The 14,325-nt window shown below is 34.9% G+C and overlaps 1 protein-coding gene across 1 annotated transcript in view; it reads right to left on the bottom strand.

Annotated features, from left to right (window-relative positions):
* Window positions 1–14,325, bottom strand: part of LOC137643287 (histone acetyltransferase type B catalytic subunit-like) — a 64,655-nt gene that overhangs the window by 36,687 nt on the left and 13,643 nt on the right. Inside the window, exon 3 of the mRNA XM_068376126.1 lies at window positions 6,021–6,103. Coding sequence (XP_068232227.1) covers window positions 6,021–6,103 — 83 coding nt within the window. The remainder of the gene's footprint in view (window positions 1–6,020; window positions 6,104–14,325) is intronic.

The following is a 14,325-nucleotide window of genomic DNA, read 5'->3' as shown; positions in this document are numbered from 1 at the left end:
ATGTCCATATTAAAAGGAATGCCATGGATATGGAGGTGAAGGATAGAAGAACAAGGAGATAAAGAAACAGGTGAAGTGACTGTATACAAGAGGACTTGAGAGAAATTGGACTAGATGAAGCATAAGTCCATAGCAAAGATAGCCAAGACGAGCTCATTCAAATCAGCAACCCCTAAAAGAAATGGAACTAAGCTGAGAAGAATACAGTAACAATAACCTACCATTTTGAACCTCAAGCCTGTCCACACAATTGAGTATGCCCAACAGGCAAACCTTGATACCAGACCACAATAAGTAGGTAGAATGAGGGTTGATGACGTCAGAAGCGGGAAAACCACAAGCAGGGATCTAGCAAAACTGTTTGTTGCCAGATCCCTCCCTGTGATTTTTCAGCTTCTGATGTCATAAACCCTCATTCTCACTATCCTTTGTCGTCTGGAATCAAGTTTTGCCCATCGGGCAAGCTCGATCGTGTGGACAGGGCTTTATAGAAGTACATGGATGTTCTCTGGCTACTCCTCAGTTTTGCTAAATGTCTACAAATTATTGATGGCGAGAATAACGTTAGTGTTTTTGCATACAAAATCAAGACGTAAAACAAAATGAAGTTTTTATGATAAAACAAAGTTTTGTGAATACTTACCTGGCAGTTATATATACATAGCTAATTATCTCTATTTCGGCAGAATTTTTCTAAAACTAGGCAACCGCCTTGTGGTGGTTGGGTGGTAACACCCGTCAAAGGGTGGTAGGAGGAATCATTCCCGTTTTCTGTTCTTCAGTTCATCTCTGCCGGCCGGATCGATAACACGTTGGTCCGTCATTAAGAGTTTTTTCTTCGATTTCCCTGCTCGGTGTACCAGTCTGCTTTTTTTGGTGAAGTACTCTGATTTGGGGTTTTGGCGATCGTTGTATTTTGTTTTCTCTTAGTTTTTTTTGTTTGCTGTGTTTCATTATGAGTGAAAAGAGTCATTACCGTATCTGTGCGAATGAGGAATGTAAGGTGAGACTTCCCAAAATGGCGGTTGATCCTCACACTGTTTGTTCTCATTGTAGGGGTTTTGTTTGTGCCCTTGATAATAGGTGCGGGGAATGTAAGGTTTTGGATGAGAAAGATTGGTTAATTATGAAGCGCTATGTGCGTAAGCTAGAGCTCGATAGAGTTAGGAGAGCTTCTAGGTCTAAGTCTAAGTCTGTTAGTGGTAAGGAAGACGAACTTAGCGTAGATTTATCTATTGATCCTATTATTGATTCCTCTTTGGAAGTTGATCCTTCCCTTGAGGTAGTAACTCCTGCACCTACTACAGGTTCCGTATCTACGGATGACCCTCGGTACGCTAGCCTGGCGGCCGAGTTGAAGGCCATTAAAGAACAGCTGGAGGCCTTTAAAGGTAAGGAAAGTGAAAGTGCTTGTGTTAGTGCAGTGGAGGTGGCGACCGACCGAATCTGTCATACCCCTAGGCCTAGACCTCTACCAAGCTCCCAGGACCAAGGGAGAAGGTACGTCGATGACCGAAAGGGGGTGAGAGGTACGTACCCTCGGTCAGCCGTCGCCTCAGACAGTCCTGTTGTCTATTCCCAGGCTGCTCTTGACCGTCACGGGAAAGACGAGTCGGATGTGTTGTTTTCTTCTCCGAATTCGTCCAGACGTAAATGGAAGTATGAAGCTTCAAGACCTACTAAGAGGAGATGGAACCGCGACGAACGGTCTCGTTCTTTCTCTCCCGGTTCTAGCAGTTCTGAACCTTGTCCGTTTTTCTCTCATAACTGCCTCAGTAAACAACAAAAGTTGCAAACTGAAGTGATTTACCAGGCTCTGAAATGATAAAACGTTCATTTTAAAGGTTTAAAGGTCGCTTAGAAATGGAGGAGGCAAGGGACAGTGACACTGACTTAACAAGCACAACAATGCCCTAGAGACTGACCCTATCACCTACGATAAGCGCCCAAGCCTCCTCTCCACCTTAGCTACGACCAGGGAGGGCCAGGCAGTGGCTGTTGATGACTCAGCAGATAGACCTATAGGCTCCCCCAAATCCCACAACCTTAGCTCACAAGGATGGTAAAGTTGCAGACACTAATGGCACTCACGAGTATGAGCGGGACTCGAACACCCCGACTGGCAAACACCAGGCAAAGACGTTACCAATCAAAAATTAAGATGAGTTCAAACAAACTATACAAGATAAGATAAGGATGAACTTCTAAAATTCCCTTTTATCAGTCAATGTGCTTCATATTGGAGGCCTTCTAGATCAGGTAAGACCTGGCACCCTAGGCTAGATATTTATGGAATGACTTGCATCAGGTTAGGATCGGGAAGATAAGGTTAAAATAGATTTCTGTAATTGGTCGCACATTGTCTTTGTTCTTGATGTTTTTTGTGACATAATAATAAAGATGAAGTATATTTTTCACCAATGCTTATTTTGTAGTTTATGCATTTTAAACTCTTGGGGATTCAATTCAATAGATCTAGGTTTCAAATACCGTCATAACCGAAGTTTCCCACAGGGATGCCCACATCATTGTTTTATTCCTAGAACTGCGGCAACACAAAACGCATGAACAGCCCCAATAGAGTCAGAATACATAAAATAGGAAATGAACCGTTGGTAAAATGGGAAGCCAAAGTAGTTATAGTATTTTAGGTTACTATAAAGGGATTTTAACGAAGGAAAAATCTATTTCTGGGTCGACCTGTGGCGGCCAGTGAAAAGAGTCCTTCTTATATACCTTTTCTGATAAAACCTTCCAATTATACCAGAGAAAGATAAAAGCATGGAATGCTGAGGTTACAACCCTCGCGCGAGCACCTTTTGGGTGTCGTGTATAAAGCAAAGGCGCGTGAAATCCACTATTCACAGGTTGTCTTCCATTTAGTTAATTCCTTCGTCAAAGGGATGGGCCGATACAAAGGCCCTAGCCAACCCACCAGCGCCACACCACCCACGCCCCGACGCGAGCGCCATCTGAACAACATCCTTCTTTTTGGACTTAGTCAGTGTGAAATTTTTTGTGGTGCTCTCGGCTTTTTTTTTAACATTCGTGGATTTATTTCGTCATGTCCGAAGCTCCATCTTCACACATTCCAATGTTAAGTACCATAGTTTGTTTTGACAGCTTTTTATAGTACCGGGCTTTTGTTTTATATCCAGTCTAGTCTGTTTTGTTATTCCCGTCTGGCCCTTCACGGCGGCCATTGTTTGTTCACTTGTCTTGGGAATTCATCTTTGTCTGTCCGTTTAGTACTCTGTCACTTAGGTTCTTGGTTAAGTCCCTGGCCTTATGCCTTTGGAACTTTGCTATTTATTTTAGGTTTTAGCAGATGCTATTCTTCGTTCGTAGTCTTATCTTGATGTACATTTTTACCAAACTACCTATGCTAGTATGAGAAAACCCTAAGAGTAATCTTTCCACTTATGTAGACAGGCGAGACTGCGAGGCAATGGCCTACAATGCTAAAATCTCAAGGTGCCAAAAAAATTCTTACGACATTTCTTTATACCTACTAAAAATACAAAAACTTTGTTATAACGAAAGCAGTAAGATCGAAGTAACGTTTGAGAAAAACGTTTATTATCTGTGCCACCAATAATGAACACCAAAACAACATAATCCCCCTAACCTAAACTAAGATACCGATTCATTACTCATCGGTTGTTCAGTTCTTGTTTAATATTTCAGAATCTAACACAGTGGACGAGTAATCATCATCTTCCCCCCAGTGGAAGATTGATGCTCAAAAATAATAAAATTGGTTGTTGGAATGGCTTTATCATAAAAATTAGAAATTAGAAAAATTGCATGCACAAGTTTGCAGAATAGGGGCAACACTCGCTGACAAAACTTCCGGTATACATGTAGACATGTGAAGCTTAAGAGGAGCACCTTAGATTGAGATGTACCTCCTCGATACAGTATATTGGGTTTAATTTTCATTCCTCTATACCTGAGCCATCCTATTCCCGCTGATTTACACTTCTTCATCTAACCAAAATAGACCCTACATTTAGGCGCCGTGAAAAAATCTTTTCTACTAAAAGACAGCCTTACCTATAGAACAACGTTAGTTTTCTTCGAAACTGACTTATTTTCATTGCAAATAACGGTAAAGTTTTCCTGTACTAAAGGGTATCATTTCGAACATAAAATGTATGTTTTCCTGTAGCAAATAATGTGATTTAACCAAATTTGACCTTCATTTCAACCGCAAACAAACAGAACAACCAGTTCGACTAACTTCAAGTAGCCGAAGGCTGCTATTGTTGTTGCGGTTGAAATGAAGATGAAAACCGGTTAAATCTCGTTATTTACTAGAGGAAAACTTATATTTTATGTTTGAAATGTTTAAACATAATGGGTCTTGGGAGCGTTTGTAGGGTGACAGCCAGATCCCGTAGAAAACGGGAATATTCTGATCTGTGGCTGTCGTTCTAAAAACGATTTTGGCGGGAGAAGCTAGCTTAAAAAAACCACCTAACCTATGCTAAAAGCCGTATCCTTACCCAGAGGGGGCTTTGCCCCCTAGGACCCCCCCCCCCCCCCCCCCCGGCCCTTACACAACAGTTTCCTTACCTACGAGTACGATGGGAGAAGCTAACTTAAAAAACCCACCTAACCTATGCTAAAAGCCGTGTCCTTACCCAGGGCGGAACCCCCCTTACACAACATATTTAAGATCCGTAGACCATTTCCAAACGTTTTTATTCTATACAAGATAACAGTCGGAGCGATAATAAGCAAATTAGGACGCTTGGCCGTAGCGCTACAAACTACCCGGGTCTTGTTCTGCAGTGGGCTCGCTTCGCTTGCCAGAAAACAAAAACATCAAGCTCGTATGTACTGGCAAGCGGTAATATTGAGCTGAGCACGCTAACATTAGCAACGCTAAATATAATGATTCTTGTTCCGCCACTGGCTCGCTTCGCTAACATTAGCAATATTACGTTAACATATATATACATATTTCTGAAACTATTCATTTGCAACAGGAACGAGTGTCATTTTCGAAGAAAGTGGGCCTTTTTCTAAAGAAAAAAGTAGTTGTTTCCCTACGTTACATTACCCCGTAATACAGTACAATAATACCCAAATAAGAACTAAATTATCTAAGAAATGATAGGAGGTTGTACATAGGAGCTTGACCTTTTTCTTTTACCACGCAAGAAGCGAGTACAAGGCGAATCAAAAACCTTTAGATTTCTCATTAATATCATCATTCTTAGACGGTCTAATGGGTTTTCAGTTTATTTGCTGTTGGAATGACAGCCAAATTCAGTGAAAGCACATCATCTACAACAGGAAGAACTATTTTTGGTTCAAAATGTTGTTTTGTCCGTAACTATAATTTTACCTTCAGGCGCTAAAGGCGAGCATATAATTTTCTAAATCATTTTGAAGCTTACTAGGGTAGGGAAAAAGGGGAAAAGCAACGCATAGACGACATAGGGGACTGAATAGCCAATTAAGGGTTCGAACCCGACCTCATTTGTTAGGCGAGGTTAGGTCAGGTTGCAATGTTGCTATCAATGTATAGAATACCGATTTACAAAGGTTTAAGCAATAATTTTCTTAGAACTGTTCACAGATCTTGTAAGAACCGTTACCTTACCCAAAGCATTTTAACAAAATTAACTTTTATTAATTAGTACATCGCATTAGCCAGTCATAGGTTCACTAGGGCATCTTGAGGCAATTACGCCTTAATAAATAATAGCCTAAATGGTTATATGAGGTCAAATGTATGAAACTAGCACCAAAAGAACGATTTATATAAAAAGAATTAATTAACTTATACCAATGAACCTTCAATTAAGCTTAATGACAATAAACATTAAATCAACATCTAATATTCAGACAGGTTATTCTACTACATATGAATCTACGCACATAAGAACTTGTCTTCTAGCATACGGGTCCATTCAGGAAGGAATGCTTCCATGGAAATGACTAATAAGACTGATTTTGATATAAAATAAGTTAAATACTTTTAAAAATTATAATGAAAGAATACTCACCCGCCATATTTATGTTTGGCATGAATGGAGCTAACAACTGCCATTGAAGCAGACAGAAAACTAGCATACAATTACAATTTTTCCTGTGAAAACGGAGTCATGGTTATTTTGTTATTTACGTTTAATAAATAGGAATTTAAGAACAGAATAAAAAATACAATGAAAAAAAGTCAAACAAGAAAGATAATATTAATGTAATATAAAATTCTGAAATAGATGTCTAACTAAGAGTTTACAAACCAGTTATGAAATCACAATGATGTCTAATTACATAAATTTGTCGTAAAATATCTTATGTATTATGTATAAATTCTCATTTCAACTTATTCCAATTTCTGATATAAACCACCGTGAATTATAAAGAATAAAAAATATGAAAGTGGTCAGATAGCTTGAAAACTTATGAATGTGGCTAATTTCTTTCTGAAGAACAGTAACGTTTTGATGTAAGGAAGCAATTAAATGTATGGCTTAAGGTCTAAAAATTAAATCCCAGTAACCAAATCCCACAGGAACTATGTTATCTACAGATAATAAGAGTAGAATTCGAATCGATATAGTCTGCATTATATAGATCGCTCCTTGGTTTGAAATGAAACACGATATAAAATTAATCGAATGCTTCCAAAGAATTGAAATAGGTCAATCGATCATTGACCTAAAGAAATCTGTCAGAAATCTTAGAGTAATCATGGATGATAGACTGACAATGAATGAACATATAAATAATATGGTAAAAAGTTGTAACTATCATATTAGAAACAGCATTTATTAGTAAATACTTAGATGAAAAATCTATGGCCTTACTCATTAATCACCACATATTTTCAAGAATTGATTACTGCAACTCACTGTTCTATGGCTTACCAAATTATCATCTGAAGAAAATTCAGAGAGTACAAAACAGAGCCGCTAGATTAATAAAAGGACTACACAATAGGGAAAGAGTTACCCCTGCACTAATTAAACTACACTGGCTGCCGGTAAAAGCGAGAATTGAATACAAGCTACTCTTACTAACGTTTAAGATACTGAATCAAAATGAACCAAAATATCTAAAAGAATGCCTGAATAAACTAGAACTAGAAACAAATGTTAACATAAGACACATGAGTGACAAACATAGGCTATCTGAACCAAGAACAAATAGTAAATTTGGTGAAAGGGCTTTTAGCTACTGTGCGCCTAGACATTATAATAAACTGCCAACTGAAATGAAGGACCTAAAGGGAGCAATTGAATTTAAGAAGAAACTAAAGACATTACTTTTCACAAGATCATATGATTTGGAAGATGCTACAATCAAAGAATTGTATAAGTTATAATGAAAATGTTTCGTTAGATGATTAATATGGACCCGCCCGAGAAGTAGTCCACTCGACTTCAGTGGAGGGTTGGATTTAAACCCAAAACATGTTAATTGTGAAAGGGTTCAAGAGGCATGGTGGTGTAAACCTTTGGACTCATTCAATCATCAACAACAACAGCAGTAAATGCAGATGTTACTAGTCTTTTACAGGACAAATGTCTCAGACATGTCAATTAATGTATGGGGTTTGTCCAGTATTCATCATCCCGCTGACCATTGCGTATTGGTGATGGTGGAAGATTTTCGTTTGATCGTTCACAGCAAACCAATGTAGTATGGGTGGCCCTTAATATCACAGCTTTGCTGATTATGGTGATACGAAAACCCCTTTCACCACGTTAAGGCATTCCCAATCAAGTGAGATATATATATATATATATATATATATATATATATATATATATATATATATATATATATATATATATATATATATATATATATGTGTGTGTGTGTGTGTGTGTGTGTGTGTGTATGTGTGTGTATATATATATATATATATAGAGAGAGAGAGAGAGAGAGAGAGAGAGAGAGAGAGAGAGAGAGAGAGAGAGAGAGAGAGAGAGAGAGAGAGAGAGAGAGAGAGAAAGATCACTGGAACAATTAGTAATATGCTTAAGAGAGCCTGTTGAATATAGAAAGGGTGTGAAAAACAATTTTTTGGGACCTGAGAATGATTATGTACTGAACTGCAACATGAGCAGATAAAATGCCATGGTTTGGAGTTAAAATTAGACTGGGCAGCTATCAATGCTGTATAAAGTATAAAGTATGCTAAGGTGAGGAAAAAAAATTCAAATGAATGCCTTAGAGGAGTAATTGTAGGCCCTACTTCTGTAGGAAAGGATAAGAGTAAATGTAAGAATTATGGTGATATAGCATTGCAGGATATGTCAGGATGGGATTATATCAAGATTTTGAATGATAAGTAGCCTAGGGTTTAAAGGGCTAAATTACTTTAAGCTCTTTTAGGAAGATGTAGAGCAAATGTTCGTTATGAAATAGTTGTACATGGTAAATTTTGATTTAAAAGCATTTCTGATACTGAGATGTTATATTCAACTATAACTATTTTATGTTGTGTCTGGTGATGGGAGCTAAAAAAAAAAATAAACAAGGAAGATAAGCACAGAATTGGGTGGGTTTAAATAGCTAAGGTTTACAGATAATAATAATAATAATAATAATAATAATAATAATAATAATAATAATAATAATAATAATAATAATGATAATAATGATAATAATAAAAATAATAATTATTATTATTATTATTATTATTATTATTTTTATTATTATTATTATTATTATTATTATTATTATTATTGCCCTTTGTGTCAATAGGCGTAGGAGGAGACGATATTGATAATAATAATAATAATAATAATAATAATAATAATTATTATTATTATTATTATTATTATTATTATTATTATTATTATTATTATTATTGTGTCCTTTTGTGTCAATAGGCGTAGGAGATGATGATGATGATGATAATAATAATTATTATTATTATTATTATTATTATTATTATTATTATTATTATTATTATTATTATTATTATTACGTTGATAGCATAGATAATGTTTTTAAAAAGCTATACATAAAAGCTGCAAGGACTTGGCGATAATAGATTTAGTAAAATATGAATCATTCGGACGTGGCGAGAAAAAGGAGCAAAGTAAAATTGTAAAATGAAGATTAGAATTAGAGGAATACAGTAGATGCTATCGGTAGCTTAGTATATGCCTGTCGGGAATTGCGAAATTTAATAGATTTGTTTGAAAAAAAAAATGCAATCTTAAGTCCCACTAAAATCATTTTGCTGGTTAGAAATTAGGTCTTTGAATTAGGTATAAGCGGAAAATATAACGATACTGAAATTTTAGAAAATGTATGACAATTCAAAAAAAAAGGAGGGTGGGGTTGATGACTGCCAGTCTAAGGTGAAATGTATAAAATATGGCAATTCCACCAAGAAACAACTTTCATAACAGGAAAAGTACTATATCATTTATCCCTAACTAAATATTTACATTTGCAATGAAATAGACCATTAATAATTATGTAAACCATAGTGCAATTATATATCCTAACTTGTATACATCATTTTCCATACAAGTATGACAAGTAACAAGGATAAATTTTAGTCCAAACTGTTATTAAGATTTGAAGATTTTTTTTGAGATTATCAAGAATACTATATCACAATATTTATTTCCATTTTGATGATGAACAACAATTAATAAGTGGTTTCTCCTTTGTATAGATCTCTTCTATAAAAGAAGAAAAAACAAACCTTATATATAAAGGTAGTCTTTTTTAATAAGTTCATTCGTTGAAGAACACCTTGCCTATAGCAAGACAAGGGCTCTTGCAATAGGACATTCCGTAAGAGAGAAAATTAAATTTGTTTAAAACGATGATTGCGTCATCTTAGCAATCGGGAGCGTCATCCTTCCGTTTGAAAATAGGCCTAAACCAACGCTGACATGTTCGCTGCGTGTTTGATCGTGGCCACCGTGGTTTGCATATTGAACTGCGCGAACTGGTAGGAAACTAAAGAGGAATGATGCAATATTTGTGGGAATTTCTATGATCGTATAGATCAGGGCGTGTTCTCAATCTTGTTAAAACGAGTTCAAAGCTGCAAATATCGTACAGTGCTTTTCTTGGTATCAATGGAAATCCAACTTACAAAAAGGGTTTATCTGAATGAATAATATGAGACTTTTGTTGTTAAATGGTCATATTTTTCGCTTGGCGCAGGTTTTGTTATAAAGATAGTGATAACGAATAATATAGCTTTATGAATAGTTTTATGGTAGCTGTTCTGTATATAAACATAAAGACAATATCTAAGTAGTTTTGCAGTTGCATTGAAGTACTAATGCAGAAACAGTTTACATTATATTGATCTGAATTCAATTGTCAAAGGTTTTTTTCGTAATTAAGCGTCGAGTTCACAAGTCATAAAATATCTGTTACACAAAAATGTGTAACTATATAAATTGCATATAATGCAGTATCAATTGAGACAGATTGCGTTTGAATTTTCAACAAATCAAGAAATATTTCATAAACTAAAAACGTGAAGCGATAGTTAAATTCAACTCAACACCAAATGAGAACTAATTGCACTTTTAATTCACCATAATAGCTTGAATAAGGCGTAGATAGTATTGCATCATAATCGCTTAGATATAAAATTTACGACAACATGGCAACTTTGCCTCGGAAATGTTGCAAGATGTGCTATGATCAGCAACGTTATCTTGCAATAAAATTCTGATTATTAATTTCTATATTCAGGAACATTTGAGACATGAATAAACTAATGCCCTTTTGAAGGCCATTAAAGCAGCACACACACTTTAAGTTTCCTTTTGAACAAATCGAAACTCTTATAACAGTTAAATTTCATCTCGGATAATCTTTTTACATTTAAAATTTAAAACACTATCTGTCAACATATCAGTATGAGACAGGGAAATTTAAAAAATGTTCTCATAATAATCACTTTATTTTCATGTTGACCTCTTGACTGCTTTTCTAAAGCCTTGTGCCATTCTATGAAAATTCGGAGTAGGTGTCCAATCCATATAGTCTGGAGGCGGAGAGCTTAAGCTCATTGAGGTTTTAGAAATCGAATTTGAAAAATTAAGCACTCAAAAATGTCTATTGTAATCTTTTTGTAACACTTTGAAATGTCTTGTGACTAACTAATAGTATCAGAAACTGGTGAATGCTTTTATCAATTTATTTCATAAAGGTAATACCTGTTGAATTCTTTTTACAAATTCGATCAAATTTCTTTTAACTATCAAGAAATATTTCAATAAAAATCCCATATTTCACCATACAAATCCCCGAAGAAGATTACTTAAAGGATTGTGAAACTACAGGGTTATGTCTAAGAGAAAATGTTTATATAAAATTGCTGAATATAAAACTGATGACGAATATTTTCTTGAGCAAAGTAATTCATGTGGTTTTTTTTTTTTTTTTTTTTCGAGATAGAGCAGGTAGACAAGTGAGCTCTGATGGGGACCTGAATCCCGAAATCAATATTCATGCCACTGTTTCGGTTTCCCTACCCACCTCCCGCATCTCTCTCTCTCTCTCTCTCTCTCTCTCTCTCTCTCTCTCTCTCTCTCTCTCTCTCTCTCTCTGTGAGTGTGCCTGTATAATTGATTACCGGCTTGCATTTTTTTTTATAATTATTATGCTTCATTTGTAACGATCAGAACTAACGATTGAATTTTGTTATATATATATATATATATATATATATATATATATATATATATATATATATATATATACATATATATATATACATATATATATGTATATATATATATATATATATATATATATATATATATATATATATATATACTGTATATATATATATATATATATATATATATATATATATATATACAGTATATATATATATATATATATATATATATATATATATATATATATATATATATATACAGTATATATATATATATATATATATATATATATATATATATATATATATATATATATGTGTGTGTGTGTGTGTGTGTGTGTGTGTGTGTGTGTGTGTGTGTGCGTTTATAATGATTGAGTTGTTAAATAAAAAAAATATATGAAGTCAAATAAATTTTTACCTTGAATGTTAATCATTCTGTTCAATATTTTCAATGTTATCGAGAGAGAGAGAGAGAGAGAGAGAGAGAGAGAGAGAGAGAGAGAGAGAGAGAGAGAGAGAGAGAGAGAGAGAGAGAGAGAGACTAGGTCACTATACGGCGTATTGAAAGCAGGTTTTATCTATTTTGTAACAATCTACATTTAAAATTTTGTAACTCATTGAAACAAAAGAGGCGATAAATTCACTGATAAAATTTTCAATTAGTTCATGGACGGCCTATAGGCCTATGCTTAAAAACTGTATGCTCTAAGTAGACCTAGCCTACAATTTAAAACAAAAGTAGGAACAAATAATTCCTTTGAAAATTCATATCAAGGTCAATTTTTTTCATATACTTTACGACAAGATGACACTAATTTATGTGAGAGATAAAACTATTGATTAATAGCTTTTAGTGATTTCACATGTAGAATCCTTGAGACTAGAAGGACAGCCCAAACGCATCTTGGCTCGGACTGTCGGACAAGGCCTTGGGCTCGCAAAACTTGAGAGCATCCTATAGTCCATTTCTTTTAGCGATGTATATATTTGCACCGACTCGCGGCGGTGCCCTTTTAGCTCGGAATAGTTTCCTTATCGCTGATTGGTTACAATTATCTTGTCCAACCAATCTGCGATCCGGAAACTTTTCCGAGCTAAAAGGGCACCGCTGCGAGTCTGTGCAAATATGCATCGCTAAAAGAAATGGACTATAGTTAGTCTTTTATTAACCTAATTCTTGAGCTGTTTTATGCGTAGCAATACCTTGAATATTCTTAACATCCTACATCGATGCCGTGATAAGTATAAACACGCATTTCAAAGTATTTTAATTTTGATATAGGCAAACAATTTTGAGGTCATTTTATTACGAAGTGCGTCCCTGAACTATATCAATCTTGCAGCACTATTTTTTATCTTAGGTAATTACATCAAATAAGTTGAAATCGCCCATTTTATTGATGATATAATTATTCATAAGTTTCTTCATATTTTTAAACAAGAATATATACATTACCTTTTTAACGTTATTCTTATGAGTGTTGAGACTTATAGTTCATCTAGGTCACAGACTTTGGCAGTTATCTGAACCAGATTAAATGTCATTATTATCCACAGCAGTTTCACTAAGTTTTTTACTAGGTTTTTCGAAATAGGATAAATTCAACTTTATTTTAATGGGTTCTCAACTCATGGGCATTTGTCTTATATAATGGCTTGAAAACTCCCATCTACTCATATTTTCTGTTATGTAAATAGTATTCCAAATATTCAGGGCTTTATCAGAATTCCATCGAATCGTAAATCACTTAGAAGTAGTTCATGAACGGTTTATCATAAGATGAACTGAGATCAGCCATTACAATTTTTGTCCTCCTTCGTCATTTCTAGTGGAGCATCGAAAATAGATTACACGATGACACATGGTAGTCAAATGAGAATCTTACTGCCCAGACATAAAGTTCCACAGGAATTTGTGATGTTCAGATGCAAAAAAATAAACACAAAGAAAAAATAAAAACTATTGGAATAGGTTACGTTTATTTTCTAAAAATAAAAGGATTAACGCACTTATAGACATTTTACAATAGCTATTCCAGGTAGGGAGAGGGGGGGGGGCAAAGAGAAGGTGGATGGAGTGTGTAACAGCAGATATGGAGGAGAAAGATTTCACAGTGGAGGACATCGGAGACAGAAGGACTTGGAAACGGCTCTCTAAAAATAGCGACCCTGCATAGCAGGTAAAGCTTTAGTCGAAGAAGAAGAGGACAATAGCTATCCTAGTGTGAGAGTATGAACAAACTTACATAGATTTAAAAAAAAATAGGGAAATGCTTCCTTTATGGTGATTGGCCATCCTTTAAAACTTGAATACTTCATTAGTCTATAACTTGTTCTTAATCTCAAACTCTGGCATTTGGGATGTAATACCATATCAATAAAGCCCAAAAGCATATCCTCGGTAAAAGTTCAAATATTGCATTGTTATATCAGGATTGCTTACAGTATTAAGATTCAGTGGCCTTACTCTCTTTTCATAAGTAATGGTACCGTTTTTTTTTTTTTTTTTTTTTTTTTTTTTTTTTTTTTTTTTAAAGTATGTTCTTACCATGTAATTAGGTATCTAACACATCTTTAGTTTCTTCAGTTCCAACGAAACCAGATGTTCTTAACACTTGCGCACATTCCATCAATGGTCACATTACATCGTAGTATCTTTGACACTTTTTAAGAGATGTGTTACC

The sequence above is a fragment of the Palaemon carinicauda genome, chromosome 6, assembly GCF_036898095.1.
Source record: "Palaemon carinicauda isolate YSFRI2023 chromosome 6, ASM3689809v2, whole genome shotgun sequence".
NCBI lineage: Eukaryota > Metazoa > Arthropoda > Malacostraca > Decapoda > Palaemonidae > Palaemon > Palaemon carinicauda.
This window is presented reverse-complemented; position numbering and strand designations above follow the sequence as displayed.